Here is a 22693-nt window from a genome sequence, read left to right on the forward strand (position 1 = left end):
TGTTCCTCCCTCTTCTTATAATACGTATTAACTACAGCCATGCCCATCCTTTTTGCAAAATCCACTATCATTTGACCTTCTTCATTCCTCTCCTTGACACCATACCTACCCATCACCTCCTTGTCTTCTCTGTTCCCTTCACGAACATGTCCATTGAAATCTGATCCAATAACCACTCTCTGTCCCTGGGTATACTGTCCATCACTTCATCTAACTCATTCCAGAAATCTTCTTTCTCATTCATCGCATACCCAACTTGTGGGACATATGCACTAACAACAGTCATCATAACGCCTCCAATTTCCAGCGCCATAATCATTATTTTGTCTGACACTCTTTTCACTTCCAAAACACTCTTGATATACTGTTCCTTCGGAATCAACCCTACCCCATTTCTCCCACCATCCACACCATGATAGAAGAATTTAAGTCCACCTCCTAACCACCTGGCCTTACTTCCCTTTCATTTAGTCTCTTGCACACACAATATATCAAACTTCCTTCTCTCCATCATATCATCTAACTCTCTTTCCCCTTACCAGTCATACTGCCAACATTCAAAGTTCTTACCCTCAGTTCCACTCTCTTTACCTTTCTTCTTTCCTCTTTCCTCCGGACACGTCTCCCCCCGTTCTACTCCTTCTTCGGCCAGCAGTAGCCCAATTTCCATCAGCACCTTTTTGGCTAACAGTATTGGTGGTGGTCGTTGTTAACCTGGGACTCGACTGATACGGTATGGAAATCTGGATTGTTGTTCACATGTTGATCTGGCAAAATTTTACACCGTATGCCCTTCCTGACGTAACCCTCCCCATTTATTCGGGCTTGGGACCAGCACGAAGAAACACACTGCATCCCCTATGGCTGGGTTACCTAGTAAAAATAAGTAATGACAAAATATTAATATAAGGTGTCCATGTATAGTTTATCAAATTTTAAATTACTCAAACTGTGTGATTAAGAGTTAACTATTTTTCAGAAAGCAAATATTTTTAACATTCTCAAAGCCACTTAGTTCAGTTCAGGTTCACAGCAGCACTACAGCATATACAGAAAGACATGCATAAGGCAGTAAACACAAGGCTCACTGGTGCACTGAGGCCAATTTGAAAATAAATTAATAATAATAAAATATCCTGTATGTCTTGGGGGATAAACGAAGTAAAGCCACACAAATACTGTGAGAATGTACAAACAACACACAGACAGTTAATAGGTGCAGGTTTTGGACCAAGGACACTGGATCCGTGATGCAGTAACATGAATCACTATGCCACCATGCTGCTCATCAACATGCAGTTAATTTATTAAAATGTTTGAACTTCACCTGCAGCAAAGTTCATTTGAAACATTGCCTGTTAATGGTGAAGAAACTGACTGTACTATAGTTAAGTGTTCCAGCCAATAGTCTTTAATGCAGTACAGATCCTAGTAGATTCTGTAGATCACTTTTATGGGAATATACCTGAAATTTAATTTTAGGTTTGAAATTAATTTCTCTGTGGCAGTATACATAAGCATACCAGACAAGCCTGCAGTAACTGAAAGTTAGTACTGCTCGATTTGGGCAGCAGTAGTGATGTCCTTTGATGCCTGTAGCAGCATGAAAGGAATTGGTTTGAAGCAAAATTTTGCACCATGTCTTTTAATCTTCTTTTCTGTGAAAGAAAACACCTAATCAATGCAGTTGTGTTTTTATTTGTTCTTCTCATTTAAAACAGGCTACTGTAATGGCAGAGGTAAAACCATAGGTATTGAAAGTACATCTTCAATTATCTCTGGTAGGTTACATGTAGTAGATGATACAGATCTCTTGGCCTATTTTACAGCTGTTACCACATGAACAGCTGGAGCCTGTCTAGAGAAACCAAAGCGAGGGGCGTATGCCTGTGGTCTCTACATGTGCTTTGGCAGAGAAACAGGTATAATATCCTGCTCCCCTTAGCTGTTCAGACCAAATAACATAAGTGTAAAAAATAATAAGAAAAGACAAAAGAACTACACAGACGCACAGTGTAAAATTGTGATTTCTTTATCCTCAAAAGATAAAGAATAAAAATATAAAGACTTCTCAAACTGCAGGTTTTTGAGTTGTCAGAATGGCAAACCCTAAAACCCAGTGCAACTTGGTGCCAGTCCCAAGCCCAGATAAACAGAGAGGGTTGGTTTCAGGAAGGGACTCCAGCTGTAAAACTTAATAAGCCAAAATCTTAATAATGGACTCATGTCAAACAGCTTCAGAAAATACTGATGGTGTACCCCCTGTTCAACACACAGGGGCCTTGTCTGACTCCTGTGGGAAATGAGTGAAAATCTGAAGGAAAAGGGTCTGACTGGGGAGGAGGTGCAAGACTGAACTGTATGGAAAAGGTTGATCAAGTATATCAACCCCACATTGAAGTGGGAAAGATGAAGAAGTAGAAGAATGGCAAACTCTAACCTGCAGAACTACAGTAAATCCATATGTTTTACTTAACATTCAGTAATCCAGGCAGGTTTCAAAGTTCAGTTTTACATGCTCTCCCACTAGTCTCCTCCAAGTGTTCTACTTCACTACAGCAGTTATACAGATTGGCCACTCTTAATTTTAAAAAGCTCATGAAGTTGTGATTGAACCATGAATCTTGCTTTGTGTTTATTGGTGCCAAGATAGGCACAGAGTTCCTGCAACTCTGACTATGAGAATGATAGTTCTGTACTGAAAGTAGAAGAAGGAGCCAAAATGCTATTAAAATTCATTAACAAACCCTCTACTATTTACATAACTGTACAACTGAGCAGCATACTGTATACTCCAATTATTCTTTGAAAAATATATGTGGTTCTCAGCTTAGCTGATGGACCCGCACCATGTTGAAGGGAGCTCTTGGGATCGGTTCCGGCTTCCGGTGATCATGAACTGGAATATGTATGTTAATCCATCCATCAGTCTTCCAAATATGTTTATCCAGAGCAGGTTAGTGGGTATGTATGTTCAGAAAATTGTGCTTGGTTGAATAGAAAGATGGACACCATCATTGGAGAGATACTTTCCAAATTTAGTATCTTATACTCTTTTCACTTACTGAAATATTACAGAATGTAAGTCTGATTTTTCACAATGGGTCTGTTAAAATAATCTAGATGTTTTGAAGATTACTTGTTATTCTAAAGTGAAGAATGGTGCATGGAAATGTGTAATGCAACATCAAGATTTGTAATTTATTTTTTATCTTTTTTGTGGCATGTTATTTATTAAATAATGTTTCTTCATATTGTATTTCTGCCATCTGTTTGACAGCTCTAATCGGGACTTTTGGAACTTTCCAGTTTATTTAGCCACAAACAGATTACTAAATGAGGGAAATCCCACACCTTGGTGAAGTGATGGAAAGTAGGAATTTTTGTTTGTCATTCTAGACTATTGGCTATTCATTCAGTCTGTGTGTGGAATGTTTTTCGAAAATGCTGAACACTTTAACATACTGCAGGCATCCTATACTACATGCTGCCTTGTACACATGTAAAGACCTCTTAGAAATTTTTAAGAGAAATGGATAAGAAACACTTTCTGCAAGTATGTGAAGTGGGTAGAGTCAAGCAAATGCTAATGTGTGATATATACTTATATAGTTTTATACCTTATGAATCTTTCTGAAATCAGTAGGGCGGTTTCAAAACTGGATACAGGGACTTAAAATAATTTTTTCTTTTTACAATAAAAATCTAAATTGGATCAATGGTGTAAGTATCATTTGCAATTAAGTAAAATAAAAAACTATAATTTTAAATAATATTTTTCCAGGGAATAGTATCATCATCTTCTTTCAGCTGCTTTCATTAGGGGTTACCACAGCAGATTACCCTCTCCCATATCTTCCTGTTCTCTACATCTTGTTCTGTTACACCCATCACCTGCATGTCCTCTCTCACCACATCCATAAACCTTCTCTTAGGCCTTCCTATTTTTCTCTTACATGGCAGCTCCATCATTAGCATCCTTCTCCCAATATACTCAGCATCTCTCCTCTGCACATGTCCAAACCAACACAATCTTGACTCTCTAACGTTTTCCAGGGAATAGTATATAGTACATAATTATAGTGTGAATCTTAATTAAAATGTTCAGCACCTATCTTTGCTTTCCCAACATATCTCCTGTACTACGGTGTTGTACCGCGTTAGCCATTATGAATGTACACATTTTATTGGCTATCTAAAAAGATTACAATTATGCAAGCTTTCGAAGCAACTCAAAATTGTTGTCCAGCCACTATAACTTAATAGAAACTGTGTGTGGTTCCATCTAACCTTTTATTTTTGGACATTTGCTGCTGCTGCACTATTCTCAATTTCATCTTTACTTTATATTTTGTTTTCCAAGATACAGCATTATAACAAAATATTTAACAACCAAAGTAAGCAGTGTGAATACTAGAGGGCACTGTTGCTCCTCAAGCCCAACAGACAGACATTGAGGATAGCAGCATGACTTTTTATTCTTTTTAAATTCTTCACAGTGCTCTCCAGCACCACAGCCACAGGTAAATGTACACTGCCCATAATTACTCTTTTTTTCTGTCTTTTCTTTTCTCCTCTCCTCTCCTCTACACCTCCCAGCAAGCTTTGCCCACCTTCCAGCCGACTCTGGCTCGCAGACTGTGCTTAAGGTGGTCCTTTATATGTTGTCCAATTTGGAAGTGCTTCTGCTCTTCCGCCCACATTGCCTGACAGCACTTCTGGTTCAGGCAGAGAGCTCATGCCGCCCAGTTCATTTACAGCACCCCCTGGCAGCACCCACGACACCCAACAGGGCTGAGATACCAAACTACAAGTCCCATGGTGCCCTTTGGGGATCTGGGGCAATATTATAAAGCTGGGAAGCTGCCATCTAGTGTCTTGGGAGAGGTGCCCTAAAAAAGCTAGGTACTGGGTACATGATACTCAGCCAACTTCATGAACCATCACACAGGCCCTTCTTGTTCTTTTGTTCACTTGACCATTATCTGGTTTCCTGATATGCTTGAAGAAGTTTATGACATTTATTGACCCTTTTATACTACTAATTAAATAGATGGTATATTTTAATGTGGATACATGTAAATATCTTGGATTAGTTGTAGCCTGAGATAGAAAAGTAAAGGCAGAGATAACCCATAGAGTACAGTGTGGATGAAAAAACTGGAAGAAGTAATCAGGAATACTGTGTGGTTAAAGAATTAAGGCAAAAGATAAAGGCAAGGTGTTTAACACAGTGGTAAGACCAGCAATCCTACATGGAGCTGAGGCATTGGCAGTAAAAGGAGCTTAGGAGAAGAAGTTAGATGAGGCAGAAATGAAACTGTTTATATGGATGTGTGGAGTTACAAAAAAAGGACAATAAGAAATGAGACAATCAGAGGTACAACAAAAGTGGGAGAACTATCTAAGGAAGTACAGGAAGGTAGGTTGAAGTAATATGGACATGTGATGAGGAGGAGAAGTACAGGGGAAAAGAAAGCAAAGAAGACCAAAGCAGAGGTGGTCTGATACAATAAAAGAAGATCTGAAAGAAAAGGTTTTGACTGGCAAGGAGGTGCAGGACTGAGCTGTTTGAAGAAGGCCGATCAAGCACATCAACCCCGTGTATAAGTACGTAAATATAAAAAGGAAGAGGAAGAAGAAGAGTTACCAGATTCAGTCCTAAGGTCACACTGTGGCTGCAGGTTTTTCGTCTAGACAATTTCACAATTAATAAGTTAATCTTATATCTAATTGAACTAATTGTTTAATTAACTTGCCCTTCATTTGTTTTGCATTTATACAAGTGCTCTAGAATTTTTCCATAACCTTAAAAGTTTACCTGTATTTTATCATTTTCTTTTAAATGTTCCTTTTTTCCTATTGCATTTGTTCCCTTAAATGCATTCATATATAGAAAATTATCGATAAGGAATAAACACACAGTGGCAAAGGACACGAAATGCTAAAGAAGAGAGATGCTACTTTTTTCAACAAGTGTATGCCTTGCATTTTTAAGTCAATAAATAAATTAGTAAGTATTTTCTGACTACTGATGACACAAAATACTAAAGAAAGCAGATATTTCAGTCTTGTGATCCCTTGTGTGCTAATTTGTTATATCTTCATCTCTACCAACTTCTGTTTTCAGATGGACTCCAGCCTTCGTTAAGCAAGTTATTTTCCAGATTCTGTCTTTTTAGTGTAAATCTAGAAATTATAAAATTAGTTTGCTATACTTTTTTTTTGGAATGTAGCAAGCATTTGTGTGGATATAAACACTGGAGGCGATTCATTTTTATTCTGCTTTTTGAGATTTTTTTTTTTATTTTTTTAAGGTTCTGCTTATATAAGCCTTTTCTTACTAATTAGTAAAACAAATAGGAAAATTATCACCCATGACCACTAGAGGGTATTGCAGCACCCTTTACCCCAAACACAACCTCACCAACACAAATCCTGGTTTAAATAAAAGATTTATTAGCACAATTATCTTGAAAAAGGCAAAACTACCATAAACACAATATTATTCTTCTCTACTCTTCTTTTCTTTCTCCTTCCACTCCTCCAGGAGTGCTCTGTCCTATTCCACGCAACTCCGGTTCACCTGGATGAGGTCAAGCAGTTTCTTTTAAGTTGAACCTATGAGTATTTCTGGTCCTAGGGCATAGCCCATTGGAAGCAAAAAAATGGTCAGACTGCCATCTAGCATATCAGGGGTGCAGGCTGTCCTGAAATGTTGTCTTCACCTGTCCTTGCATCATACTGCCCTCCTGGATGGAAGGCCCAACCATGTGTGCTGTCCATCACACACCATTTAAATTATTAAAATAAAAAAAAACAGCTCATTGAATGTGGACATTTAGATCCTTGTAGCAATCAAATTTTGCAAAACTCTAATCTTGTAATGTTAGAAGCTTGCTAAAATTTGGGTTATATAATCATACATATTTATTATTTGCCAACATAGGTACACTACTAAATTAATGTAGTAGTACTTTGTGTATTTTCAGTGCAACTTCTCACCGTGAATGATACTGGGGTAAATTAATGATCAGCTACTACTGGAGTGCAACTGTCACATCAGCTTTAGAATGTATTTTATTACATAGCTTTGAGGAAGCAACAGGCAACAGTAGGTGCAAGGTGGAAACTAATGGGACTAGATGACAGTATGTCAAGGCACACAGTAACTCCTCAGGAGTAATTTAGATTTGCTAAATTATGTACCAACCACATCTTTAGGATGCAGGAAGTAGGAACAGTACCCAAGGTAACCACAGAAAAAGGGACAAAGGTTCAAACTAAAAGACACTGACCATGCTGAAAATCAAATCCTGATCCATGGAACAATAAAGTAAAAGGCCTACTATTGAGCTATTCTATTAATTCACAAATGCAAGCTAATAAACTTATCTCTCTATTATAAAAAAAATCCGGGGAGAGAAAGACTATGGAGATGAGACGTGATCTTCATGTGAAGATCACAGAAGACACTTAGAAGACCCGCAAGACGAAAGAGATTGGCCACGGAGCGTCTCATGGGGACCTTAAACATGAGACTTTGTGCCAAGAGATTGACCCAGGACCGTCCTGTGGGGACGTAGAACATGAGATTCTTGCAAGACACGCCCTACTTACAACCAACATCAAATAAGACCACGGGCAGCAAAACACTCAGTCGTGTAAAGGCTTTGAGCACACACATATCCAGGGCTCTCAGCGCATATAAAGCGTATAAGGACAATATGTTATACATGAAACATCAATGTCTAAGTGAAGAAGAAAGAGCAGTGTGAAGAAAAGAGACTCAAAAGCGTTGGAGAGGAAAAAAAAATGCAAAAAAGAAAAAGGCCATAACAAGTGGAATTGAAAAAAAAAGCATGTCCAATCGGGCTCAGAATTAAAAGACAAAGGGTAAAAGCCAAAGTAGAACTTCATAAAGATGTTCAAAAACGTTGGCGCTATACACATGCAGAGCAAGTTAGAGATTATGAAAGCAATGGAATTCGAAACGCTCAAAAATATTGGCGCGATACAAATTCAGAGAAAGTTAATGAATATGAAAGCAGGAAAATTAGAAAGTATCAAAAAAGAAAGTAAAGATTGCATTAGTACAAACAAAGAGATATTATTACTCAGAGAAATAACAAAAAGGCGATAAGAGATCGAATATATGGACAGAGGTCATATGTCAGAAGTACGTAAATATTGTAAGGCTTTGAACTTTAAGTCCAAGATTTCAAAAACGGGGTTTACCTCACATGCATTTATTGGTTACTTTGCAAAAAAAATTATTAACTGCTGATGATGTAGATCGTTTTGTCTGTGCTGAAATTCCAAACAGAGAAACCTATCCTGAATTATGGTACAAAGTCATTAAACACATGTCTCACAGACCTCATTTAAAAGATTCAGCATGTTGGGACTCAAATATTGTGTTTAACGAAGTTCTGAAATAAAAGTGAAACTAATGAAATAGCAACAATTCAAAGAAAAAAAAAATCTTAAAAGTGTGTATCCGGAAAACCAAACACAGGGGTTGGCAAGCGAAGCAAGCTGCCCCCTAGTATATACATATATTTTAAATTCTTTCACTACACAATAAGGTTAGGAAGACTTGGAGCTCATCCAAGTAGCACCAGTTTCATGGTGAAATTCATCCCTGGATGAGATACCAGTCCATCACCAAGGCACATCAACTCACATACTCACAAACGGCCAATTTAGAGTTAATAATTTAACTTGCGTGGGAACAAGTGTAGCATTCAGAAAAAGCCCAAGCAATCACAAGTGCAACAGAATATGCACTGCCTGGAATTGAACTTGCCGTAGGTCGCTGAAGCTTTCAACTTGTTGACTTAAAGTATGTAAAGTATTGCTTATGAAGACTAATAAATCTATTTTGTTTTTATTGTTAAAAAAACACAATTTAATTTCAAGAACACTTTTGCCTTCCTCAATTTTGATAGTAAAATGAAATATTCATTTCTGAAGATGAATTACTTTATATCAAGTAGTCCTGGTATGACAGGAATACAATTAAACATTCAAGAATTAATACTATACAGATGGAGGAATACATTCTTAATGCAAAAGATTTCAATAGTATAACAGGCATAATTAGAAAACAATGATTAGGTATCCTTTCTCTTCAGTGAAACCCCTGCAATTCTTTGCACTTTAGGGTTGCTAATTACTGCCTTCTCATTTGTATTAATTTAATCTTCTCTCGCAGGATGCTTTCCCAGTTGGCACTTTTTTCCATGCTTATTTTCCGTGTTTGCTTACTTTCCAAAGCAGCGATTTTTGCTGGGATTTCTAGAGGCAGATCTGCCTGTTTCAGCACTTCCTGGAATTTTGCAGCAGATGCAGTTGCCAAAAAGCACCTACAGAAAGTGAACAAAAAACAATTTCTCATTGATGGACTGATAGAAACATTCTGAATAATACTGGAACAATATGAACTATAACACATGAGTAACAATTCCTGCTACATTCATAAAGAATACTGCAGAATGATAATCAAGTAGTAAATTCATTGTTTCGTTTTTCCTCAGCAAACAATACAAAAAGATTTATTTTTGAAAAATAAGTATACCATATAATGTTGAAATATGAGTAAACTAAGGATATAAAGATGTACCCTCTGGTAAGCCTAAATATCCTTCCCAAACACAATTCTTAGACCAGTTACTGTTAGAGATGAAGAATGTTATGGTTTATATAATAGGGAAAAGATTCCTAGTTGCCTAACACAGTCAGGGGTTTTATGTTTGCAGGCCAGATATGTTCATCGGACTGGACAACCAAAAATGTTAAAGCAGCAGGGTGCTGTCTGTCCCTTTAAAAGCATTGTATCTAGAAACCCTAACATATAAATGAGCTAAAGGAGGTCAATGACATTTGTGTCAGAAGGAGATGAGCTGAAACAACCATTTGAAAATGTGCTTTGTAAGAAAGGAAACAAAGAGATCAGACAACACGCTGAGAAATTAATTCTGTAGTATTTCATATTAATGCAGTGCCAATATACAATACAGTGTGCTGAAGGTCTTATTCAGATTTCACTGCAACAGGATTTATTATCTTTCGTATAAACAATATGTTTCTACTAGTAAAAGGAGTAGAAAACCTTGTTTTCAATTTATCTGAAAACTCTACTACTGTTTCATCTTTGCTTACAGTATACAAACCTGCCAGACACTTACTTGACATTTCTCTATTTCACAAACCCCTTATACTGATTTTTGGTTTAGCTTTATACTACCTTCTGACTTGGATATGCTAAGCTAATATTGTCCATTTAGCTGTATTTGTACTAAAAAACACTTTTAACACACGCCTTTTTCTATTGCATCTTGCTCGACTATCATCATCTGACTCTTTTGTGCTGCCTGCACCGATCCTGTTTCTACTGCATTGTCAGCTCACAATGACAGTCTCTTCATGGTTTATGTTTGTTTACTTGCATATGCTTTTTAAGTTCATTAATTTATCTTAAATAGAATCATTTTAGCTTGTTACTATGAACGATACTCTTGACTGGTTTTTAAAGAACCTTGTGAAGATATGCGCACTGTAAAGAACATATATAGAAAAGAGTAACTGTACATTAAGTTAAAGAGATTTTGTAACATATGGTTAAAAAAAATTAACAAAAATAAAATATTAGCCATTCTAGTGGTATGACTTCTAAGTGAAATTTTCACATTTCTCTATGAAAAAATATCTCTTATTACCGCTCTTCCAAATAGAACATACTGTAACATATCCTTGAAATGAGTTGGTTACTTGAATTTATTCAAGAAACCACCTAATTTATTAATTTTTATTCTTAACTAAATTTGTTTTTCCGTTTTACCTCTTTGATATGTTGTAAAACATTTTGAGCATATCCTTTGTAGGAAAATGTGCTATAGAAATAAATGTTGTTGTTGAAGAACATACTTCCGATGTGCATGAGGCAATCTAAATGTGTGGAAACAGCCAGAAAATGCAGACACATAAAATGTACAAGCCACCACTGAACCTGTGACATCCAAATAATGTGAACAGTGGTGTGTTCTGGCACTCCTAAATCATTTACAGTGCATCATTTTCTAAACTTCAATTAAAAAGATCATCTCTGAATTGTGGCTTGACTAAAAGCAGAAGACGTGCCCCTTTGTCTGCTTTGGTGAAATTAGTCACAGTACTCTGACATATTTTATCCATATGTCTGCCATACAGTTTTCCTCTTTTATTATTATGCTGTATTTGGGATATGCCTTTACCTAAGCACACTTACTAAAAAATCAAAGGGAATAAATTATATTTGCCTGCTTGGCAAGACACTAGTAGATAAAGCTAAAAGGCAATTGAAAATACCAAGTTAAAGTACAAACTTAATGCCGTAGTTAGTTCTATAACTAGAAAACAAACTAGTCGTTAGCTATTCAACATAGCACTCAATGATATAAAGCTTAAGCAAAACAAAATTGTTTGGGAAAGTTGTGTGACTTCAACAGCACCAGAATATTGACAAAGAGTTATGAAAAAATATTTTCCCCTTCCTAATATCCTCTGTTCTTGCATATTTTATACAATAAATGGTTTCAGACCTTTAAACAAAATGTAGTATTAGAGAAGGGGAACCTGAGTGAACACACTAGGTCTGAGGCGAGAGTCGATGATATCGTCCATCGTTGATGTAAATAAAAATCGACGATTGACTCCAAACTCCAAACAGCTGCCATCACATTTACTTTTTTTTTTTTTAATCTTGCACACCATACAAGAAAACTGTCAAGTTGTCATATTCTCAGCAAGAGGTGAGTGAGATTCCTGTGATATTCTAGTTTACAGTAGTGATTTGTTCCTTTTTTTTTCTTAAGTGGACATAGAAGCTTAAGAAAGTAGTGACAGGGGAATGGCCAAATTAGCCCTTACACAGAGACCCAATCTGAGAGGTCACTGTGAACCACTAGCTTTCATCACAGCTCTGCAAGTACATCTAAATTCAGGCTAACTTTTCTCATTCTTGATGAGTCATGATATTTTATTCATATGCGTATGTAACATGGCTCAGAAAACTAATCAATTGTCCTTATGATGATTCTTTATTGGCTGTAGACCATGCCTCACAGTAAAAAAGACAAGACAATAAGACAAGATAATTTGGAAAAATAAGAAAGCACATTAACATTTTCAACAGAATGGTCATGTGTCCGTGGCTGTCCGACCTCATGCAGAAGTTTTTCGGGCTCTTATTCCCCTTGGAGAGTGCACAACTGTCTTCGGGACAACTTGCCATCTTTATTACGACCTCTGGGTACGCGCCGTCTACGAGGTATGAGCAGGGGACAAAGTGGGTTATTTTAAATTTGTTTTCTATCCCTCCCCCGGCGCATACCTCGTCTTGATTATCGGCACCCGGAAAAATGTTTTCCTGTAAGGCGGTGTCGCTCCGTTGCTCCTCATGGATGTCGTGCACCCAACTTCCCTCAGCACAGTCAGTCGGTTTCGTTTTCTTCTTTCCCGTGACGAATGATCGAAGCGGGTCTGGTGTGGTGTGTGGTGTTTCGTGTGTCCCTGTCTGGGGGCTCTGTTCTTTGTTAAATTCCAAGGTTTTCTGACCAAACAGACAGCCAGAATCCTGCCGGCTACGCCACTGTCACTCTTCCAAACCCGCAGACAATATGTCCAGACACCAGGTAAAATATAAGAAATGAATTTAATTTCTCTAATAATGTGCACAAAGCACCTCCACCGCCACAATACACAATAAATCACCAATAATCAATACAATTAATCTTCCTCTCCACCCAGCAGCTCTGTCACCCTTCCTCCCAACTCCAGCTCAATCTGCATGGTTTTCCATAGTCCTTTTAAAGTCCATGACCCGGAAGTACTCCTTCTCCAGGTCAAACTTCACATAGTCCTTTCTCAAGTGTCCTGGAAGTACTGCAGGCTTCTGTCCTCGTAACTCTGAAGTACTTCCGGGCTGGCATAACCGTAACAATCCCCAGGTTCTTGGTGAGCTCCTCCTAGCGCCACCTACGGCACCCAACAGGGCTGAAGAAATGGACTCCAAGTCCCATGCTGCCCTGCGGGAATCCGGGAAACATTTCCGTCCAGGGGAGCTGCCATCTAGCATCCTGGGGGATGTAGTGCCATGAAAAGGCTATTTTTCCTCTTTCTTTGAGTTGAGAGATGTCCCGGCCAGACTGAAACGCTGGCCGTTCATCACAATATATATATAACCATAGGCTTGAGCCCAAAAGTGACATCACAGGGGCCAGAGCCGGCAAGGTCTTTTTCCATAGGCTCGGACCTGAAAGTGACGTCAAGAGGGCTAGGTGGGATCTCCCGTTAATAGTCTGCAGGAAAGGGAGAAAAAGAGTCAGTGCACTCTGCCACATCTTGGTCTGATTCGAAATTGCCCATACTCAAGCCCTTTACCTGCCTCCCATGCGCACGTGTGTGACTATATACACATATATATATATATATATATATATATATATATATATATATATATATATATATATATATATATATATATATATATATATATATATATATATATATATATATATATATATATATATATGTATATATATATATATATATATATATATATATATATATATATATATATATATAGTGGAGAGCAGCCCGGACACAGACATGCAGACACCGATGGTTTCAAACCGCACACACATTTATTATACATAACTCCAACTCTTTACAATATCATGCACAACCCAGTGCCCCTGCACCAAGCACCCTTAAGTCCAGGCCTCTTACAATATCTCTCTTTACGTCCTCCACTCCTCTCCTCCAGGCTTCATCCTCTTCCACCCGACTCCAGCTAATGAATGGAGGGAGGCGGCCCCTTTTATCTTCACCAGGCCATGCTCCAGGTGCCTCTGGGTGTGGCGGAAGTGCTGACGTCCAGGGCTCTTCGGGCATCCGAGTGCCCCCTGGCAGTGACCACAGGCCCCTATATGGTTGAGCTTCCATGCTCTTTTCCCGTGGTACCCATACCAACCAGGGCAGCTACCCTCTCGTGGTCTGGAGGAGGCGTAGTCCCTCTTGCGGTCCTTCCAGGCGTCCGCTCGCCACTAATATACATTATATATAAACACATACATACATATACAGTACACCCCAAAAATTTGTGGGGGTTACGCTCCTAGAGCACCCGCAAATTGTAAAAAAAACTCAACTTTTGGATGTGGTTAAAAAATGCCTTTTAAATGCCTATTTTTATAGTTTAAACCCTAAATACAGTATTCCCCCAAATCACTTTAATTTTGTTGCAAACTCAGCTTAACTCTTTTAGGGCGGACGTCGACTTTTGTCGACAGGAGGGGTTGAGGAAATGCTAGACTCGTTGACTTGGCAACTAATCCTTGCGTGTGTGTGAGTTGCGAAATGTAAACAATGGCAAGATGGCATCGACATGTGACAAGGGAGCGAAGCGAGTGCAGAAAAGAAAACACTCAGCAGACAATATTTTGCGCATTATCATGGAGTCGGACTCTGATTTTTCAGAATCGGATTTTATTGACAGTGATCAGGAGATCGAGCAAGAGAGTGAGAAGCCGGCATCAGCTGATCAAACACCAGCCGATGCCGCGCCAACGGATCTGCTGCCAGTTGAGTGCCCTTCACGCAGCCGATGCATCTACAGCAAGGTTCGCGTGGGATAAATACACAGACATTGATCTGTTGAGAGCCGATCTGGCTACTGGACTTCACAAGACGGCATGGCTTGCTGTTGGACATGACAGATCACTGTACTTCAGGCTGCTCTCTCCTGATGCTGCTTTTCATCTACCGTCAGATGAGACAAACAGGTAGGCAGTGAAATTTTTTGAATTGCGGGCTGCGTTTGCATTGCATTCTCGTTTTTCAAAGTTTAAACCCACAACAAAAGACAAGATGAAGCGTGCTGTGGTATTACAAATAGAGATGGGACAGAACTGGTGATATAACTTCAGGGAGCATTGGTCCAAGCGTGCTTTGTCCCCTGGTGGCTTTGGACTGGTTATGCAGCATGGTGATAGGTACGTGCTGCTGCAAAGTTTTATTCACTTCTGTAATAAACAGAAGCAAATCCCATGGGGTGAGCCAGGCTATAATGCCATGCATCAAGTTCATAAAGTTTCAGAAGATGAAAAGAGGTGACAATACGGTTTTCATGCGGGCAGAAAACATGGTGGCAGTGGAATGGCACAATTGCAAAAGGGTGACTTGTCTCTCTACAGTACACACTAACAATATATGTGTGAAAGTACAGCAACAGACAATTGAAAAGTAGGCACCAAAACAACACGTACTGCAAGCAGTGCAATGTGGCAATGACTGAAATTGGCTGCTTTGAGCGAGATCAGACTTTGCAGGACTTTGCTGTGTAAAATGTATGTGATATGTATGTGAAATCATAGAGTATGCAGGCTCATACAACATGCAAGACAGTAACATTTGTCAAAAGTAAATATTTTTTGTTGATTTGATATGTTAAACAATTGCTTTGTGTTCTTTTTTAAAAAATGTTAGTTTTTGGGAAAATATTCAGCCCTGGGAGATAAGAAACAAAAAAAAATAGCCTTAAAAGAGTTAATACATTAATACATTACCTAAAAAATTACTTTAATACATTACCTAAAAACAGAATGTAAAGATAAACCCGTCTATTGTACAGTACTGTACTGCTATGTCTCCCGCAGTGCTAGAATGGTATTCTTTGTTATAAACACATAATAATTTCATTTAATTAAAATACAGTAAAATGTACGGGTACTCAGCAATGATGAATGATATTGATGATGATGATGAAGCAGCTGTGCAGTATGATACAGAGGTTTTAAAACTCCTCGGGTGGCGCCTCTTCTTCAGGCGCTTCAGGAAAAGTTGTATCTTTGGACAGGTCTTCTTCTGGTGGGGTTTCATGATGGGAAGTTGCTACATTGTCTCCTGTAGGAAACTGCTGGTACAATTTCCGTGCTTATTTTTATTCCTTACGGTCGTTACCTTTTTGGCACTATCACAGAAACTTACAGATACGGTACTCCATATCGTTCTTCTTTATGTAGCGTGCGGTGCTTTCATTAATGGCATAGTGGCGAGCTACTGCAGCATAACTTTTTAGTTCCCTGAGCAAATCCAGTAGTTCAACCTTCTCCTGGAGTGTTTTAAACTTCTTCTGACGCTTAGGCTCCAGAAGCCTTAGAAGGTGCAGGGCGATTCGACAACATCTTGTGCGTTTAAGAATAACAAAATGAATACAATAACAAAATGGAAAACACAAGGACGCTCAGCTGGAGTTGCGTCACAGGGCAGCAATCAATCAGCAGCAAGGAGAAATGAATAAAGCTCTTGGATTGGCTACTTTCACCATCCTAAACCGTGTTTCCCTCAGCGGTGGTAAACCCACTCACCTGGAGACGCATCACAGGGCAGCAATCAGTCAGCAGCAAGGAGAAATGAATAACGCTCTCGGAGTTGGCTACTTTCACCATCCCAAACTGTGTTTCCCTCAGTGGTTGCTTCCTGTTCTCTCTACAGCAAAGTATTGCCACAAAAAAGCCATAAAAAACTGTGGAGGATATTTGCGCTTTCCGCTAACAATTAATAGTTAGATTCCAACAAAAAATCCATGAATGACTGAGTTTTAAACCCTGAACCGCGACTTCCCGGGTGTCTACTGTATAATGTGTGTGTATGTATTGTGACATACGGCCGGGGCTGGAGCCCGGCTGGGACACCCAGGAGGACCTGAGGAGGGCTTGTGCCTCCTCCAGACCACGAGAGGGCGTCCGCCCTGGTTAAATTGGGGGCCTTGGGTAAAGGGCTTGGAAGCCCAGCCCTGTAGGGACCCGTGGCCACCGCCAGGCGGCGCCCCGGTGCCTGTAGAAGTCTGGAGCCTAGCACTTCCGCCACACCAGGAAGTGCTGGGGGAAAGAAGACAGGGGACACCTGGAGGGCTTCCGGGTGCGCAGCCGCCATTTCCACCACACTGGGTGGTGTCTTCTGAGGAGTGCCGGGAAGCAGCTGGAGCCCATCCGGGTTCCTATTAAAGGGGCCGCCTCCCTCCAGTCATTGGTGGATGTTGGGTGGAAGTGGACAGAGCTGGAGAGAGGATTGGAGGTGGCCAGGAGAAAGGCACAAGGACTGTGAGGCCTGGACATTTGGGGGAACGGTGCAGGAGGCACCGGAAGTGCACTAAAGTAAGACTTTGTTAAAATTGGATATAAATAAACGTGTGTTGGGTGAATAACGATGTCCGTCTGTGTGTGTCCGGGCCAGCGTCCACAGTATATATATATATATATATATATATATATATATATATATATATATATATATACATTGGAACCTCGGTTTACGAGTAACTTGGTTTACGAGTGTTTTGCAAGACAAGGAAAAATTTTTAATAAATTTTGACTTGATAAACGAGCGATGTCTTGCAATACGAGTAGTATGGATACACTTTGTCTGCTGAGTGTCATGTGATCACAACTGAGCTGATGGTTGTTCTCTCTCTCTCCTTATCTCGCTCGCCCAGCGTGTCTCTCTCTCTCTCTCCTTATCTCGCTCGCTCGCTCACCCAGCGCGTCTCTCTCTCTCTCCTTATCTCGCTCACTAGCCCAGTGCGTCTCTCTCTCTCTCCTTATCTCGCTCGCCCAGCGTGTCTCTCTCGCTCTCTCCTTATCTCACTCGCTCGCTTGCCCAGCGCATCTCTCTCTCTCTCTCTCTCTCTCCTTATCTCGCTCACCCATCTCTCTCTCTCTCTCCGGCAATCGTCTCCTATTCTCCATCTGAGTCTGTGTGCCTCACTCATATAGTCAACATCCGTACGAGCGTATACTGTTTACTACAGCATTGTGACTGTGTGTGTGTGTGCTGTGAAGTGCGAGTCCCCATCTTGCTCCCCAAAACACGAAGCTGAGTCTCAGTACTTTAACACCAGCTTTATTCAGCTTGAAACAGCAACAGCGCTGTTATTTATTGTAGTGGGATCTTTATAATGTTCCTTGTATGACCCATTGACGGCAGACGCTTATAGCATGTCTGCAATCTTTTTGGATATGCTTATACGGCGAACTGCTACAGCGCTGGGAGACTGCGATTGCTTTAGGACGCTCTTCCATGTGTCGTCCCGTTGGGTGGAATCTCACATGAGTTTAGAAACTCACACCAGCCATGATTCTTTTTAAAGGTAAAGTGCAGGTTAATTTGTATTATGTATTTTACTTTATATTTTGTATTAATCATTTTTATATGAATAGTTTTGGGTTGTGGAACGAATCATCTGAGTTTCCATTATTTCTTATGGGGAAATTCACTTTGATATACGAGGAGGTTCCACTGTATATATATATATATATATAAATATATATATATATATATATATATATATATATAGCAAAATACCAGCAGCTGAAGTAAAAAGAAAAGGAAACATTTTAATAATAACGTAACATGATTGACAATGTAATTGTTTTGTCATTGTCATGAGTGTTGCTGGCATATATATATATATATATATATATATATATATATATATATATATATATATATATATACACACACAGACAAACACATATATATATATATATACATATACACATATATATACATATATATATATATATATATACACACATACATATATATATATATATATATAGCAAAATACCTGCGCTTTTGCAGCGGAGAAGTAGTGTGTTAAAGAAGCAATGAAAAGAAAAGGAAACATTTTGAAAATAACGTAACATGATTGTCAATGTAATTGTTTTGTCACTGTTATGAGTGATGAGTGTTGCTGTCATATATATATATATATATATATATATATATATATATATATATATATATATATATATATATACATATATATATATCTACATATACACACATACAGTACATATACATATACACACACACATATATACACACAAATACATATATATATACATACACACACATATATAAACATATATATACATACTGTACATATCTACATATATACATACACACACACACACACACACACACAACTATCGTATATGTTGAAGTTTTATTTAAATTTTAAATAGAAGGAATTTTTATTTAGTCGACAGAATATTATTCCGGAATAAATCAACTTAAATAAATAACTTATAATATTTTGCTCTCCATAAAAATATATCCTGTCTAAATTATACAAGTTAGAAATAAAGTAAATGTTAAAAGAACAAACATTCAAATTTCTTTACTCTTATGTAATTTTATATAAAAAATAAACTTAAATTTTAAATATCCCAAAAGATTTTGCTCTCCATAAAAATATATCCTGTCAAAATTATACAAATTCAAATATGAACATGGTGCATAACAAAACCTGGAAATATAAATAAAATTTGTTCTTTTCAGCAATAACAAATCAAATCATTCAGTTGTCTTTGCTCTTATGTCATTTTATCAGAGCTGGACGCCTGGCATCTTTTTTTGGCAACAAGTTCGTTTATGTTTGGTGTGAGGTTCTGTGTTGTGGAGATTCTCAGGATGGACTGCAGGTGCTCATCAGTGAGGTGACTCCTGTGTGCTGTTTTGTTAGTCTTCATGACTGAGAAGAGCTTCTCACACAGATATGTGCTACCAAACATGCACAAGGTTCGAGCCGCATGTAGACGGAGCTGGAGCATTTGTGCGGGAATGGAGTGAATAAACTGTGCGGGCCGTGCAGTATCGTACTTTGCCTTCAGTGTGCCATTACACTGCAGCTCAATCACCTCCATCTGAATCTGCACAGGTGCAGTTTCCACATCGACAGCAAATGGGTTGCGAAACAACTCAAAATTCTTTTTTTGTTCTTCAAAGTCACCAAAGCGCCGTGCGAACTCAGTGTGCAGTGCGCTCAGTTTATCAACAAAGTGCGTATTTGGGAACACCGTTGTGCCGACTTGGTTCAACATTACTTGGCAACAGGGAAAGTGGGGCAAGTTGCACTGGTGCATTTGTGTCTCCCATAAAAGTAGCTTCACTTGAAATCACTTTGTGATTTTGCACGGTAAAACGTCTGCTGAAGTGTCAGATTCTTCTTTAACTCTTCTGCTTTCTGTATCTTGTGCATTGCATTCAGGTCTTTCAGGTTATCTTGATGTTTTGTCTCATAGTGCCGTCTTAGATTAAATTCTGTAATTACAGCCACATTAGCTCCACAAATGAGACACACGGGTTTACCGGCAATGTCAGTAAACATATACTCAGCCTCCCATCGGTTTTTAAAGGCTCTATGTTCAGAATCACCTTTTCTCTTCGGCATCGTGTGGGCTAGCTTTGCAATAACTTGCAGCATCATAAGCTAGACTTGATTAACGCGGTAAGTGTTTGGCAAGGCAGCTGAAGCGCTGCATTATGGGATCTGTAGTTTATTGTGTTACCAGCGCTTCATATCCCTGGGCCATTAATAACAATAATACAGTATATAAAATGATCTCGGGCGGATATAATTACACACCGGGCGGATGTGGCCTGGGCCTTGAGTTTGACACATATGGACTAAATAGAACTTGAAAAGATATATTTTTCAAATGTGATCGCAATTCAGATCGAGTTGGCGCACACTACAGTACATCGAGCCAGCGTGCTATTGTGGTTTTGCCTGCGTGCCTCAATAAGTTACCCTCCCTCGCTCTTACTTTTTACCATTCATCTAATGAATACACTGAGTATGGCTTTACCAAAACAATCATTGATCACGAATAAAGTATCCATTATTCATAAAGCTTCAATTGGTGATCTGTCTTTCTGCGTTAACGCATATTTTTCATACATCTCAAACCAAGGGGATGCGAGGCTAAAATGTATCGGGAAGCGCGCGTACATACTTAGTGCATCCCCTCTCGGAAATCGAACCTCGGAAGCAGGCGCTAGAGGCGAAGGCTCTACTATTGCGCCACGGCGTGTGGTTTGTCTATTTGAGCGTAGCAGTGTAATTCAGTTTTTGTTCAGCACTCTTTGGAACTGTTGCTTTTTGTCTATGCACTGCGTCAGTTCACGTGAGCCGCTGAATATGGTTTTATATGTCACTCGCTCGCTTCTAATTGTTTCGCTGCCTTCTTAATTATATAATTTATGTTTTCTTCAGCGGTTTTTGGAGCTCTTCCTGGTTTTCTACGTACTGCGTGATTACGTGGGAGGTTAAATGATGTCACACGAAACTCCGCCTCCAACGACTTTCGCGCTCAACTCCATTACAGTAAATGGAGAAAAATAGCTTCTAGTTATGACCATTACGCGTAGAATTTCGAAATGAAACCTGCCCAACTTTTGTAAGGAAGCTGTAAGGAATGAGCCTGCCAAATTTCAGCCTTCTACCTACACGGGAAGTTGGAGAATTAGTGATGAGTGAGTGAGTGAGTGAGTGAGTGAGTGAGTGAGTGAGGGCTTTGCTTTTTATTAGTATAGATATATATATAAAAACTATTTGCACCCTTCCTGATTTCTTATTCTTTTGCATGTTTGTCACACAAAATGTTTCTGATCATCAAACACATTTAACTATTAGTCAAATTTAACACAAGTAAACACAAAATGCAGTTTTTAAATGATGGTTTTTATTATTTAGGGAGAAAAAAAAATCCAAGCCTACAGAAACATTTTGTGTGACAAACATGCAAAAGAATAAGAAATCAGGAAGGGGGCAAATAGTTTTTCACACCACTGTATGTATGTATGTATATATATATATAGGGGGCGCTAGTGCTCACTTGAACCCTCAGGTAAAACTCCAGACACCAGGCAAAAGTCCAAGACTCTTTATTATTTTTTACAGTGCACCAAGCACCTTCCACACTACTCATATAATAAACTCTTTTAAATAAACTCTCCTCCTCGCCCACACACTTGCTCCTCTACCTCCCAGCTCAGCTCAGTGTCTGGACTGAGGCATCGTCCTTTTATAGCCCCTGACCCAGAGGTGTTCCTGTCCCAGCAGTCCACAGTTTCTTATTCCTTCCGGGTCATATCTATATATCTATACTAATAAAAGGCAAAGCCCTCACTCACTCACTCACTCACTCACTCACTCACTCACTCACTCACTCACTGACTCATCACTAATTCTCCAACTTCCTGTGTGGGTGGAAGGCTGAAATTTGGCAGGTTCATTCCTTACAGCTTCCTTACAAAAGTTGGGCAGGTTTTATATCGAAATTCTACGCGTAATGGTCATAACTGGAAGCTGTTTTTCCATTTACTGTAATGGAGATGAGCTTGAACGCCGTGGGGGCGGAGTTTCGTGTGACATCATCACGCCTCCCACGTAATCACGCAGTACATAGAAAACCAGGAAGACCTCCAAAAAGCGCTGAAGAAAACATGCATTATATAATTGAGAAGGCAGCGAAACAATAAGAAGCGAGCGAGTGACATATACAACCATATTCATGAGTTCTGCTACTTCGGAAACAAAGCACGATGTAAACCTACACTTTAAATTAAGTTCATAGACAGGCTGCCGCTGGCGTTTGTAATTTAGTGCCTGCCCATATAAGGCCGTCCGTCAGCGGCAATCCAATAGCAAACTCCCACTAAATATTCACGGGTGAAGGACTGTGCTTATGGAGAGGAAGATGAGATGGTCAGGGTGGTGTTTGACACAAACTCAGTGAAACTGCGAGAGAAAGTTTTAAGTGCCAGGACTAAGGTAACATTAAATACAGCCATGGACATAGCA

General features: G+C 39.1%; 1 protein-coding gene across 2 annotated transcripts in view; it reads right to left on the minus strand.

Annotated features, from left to right (window-relative positions):
- Positions 1-8507: 8507 nt before the first annotated feature.
- Positions 8508-22693, minus strand: part of thnsl2 (threonine synthase-like 2) — a 60137-nt gene continuing 45951 nt past the window's right edge. For both annotated transcript variants that reach the window (XM_039759096.1, XM_039759097.1), the window contains exon 9: positions 8508-9368. In XM_039759096.1, the coding sequence (XP_039615030.1) occupies positions 9176-9368 (193 nt within the window). In that variant the 3' untranslated portion in view covers positions 8508-9175. The remainder of the gene's footprint in view (positions 9369-22693) is intronic.

Source organism: Polypterus senegalus, chromosome 7 (assembly GCF_016835505.1).
Source record: "Polypterus senegalus isolate Bchr_013 chromosome 7, ASM1683550v1, whole genome shotgun sequence".
In the NCBI taxonomy this organism is placed as follows: Eukaryota; Metazoa; Chordata; class Cladistia; order Polypteriformes; family Polypteridae; genus Polypterus; species Polypterus senegalus.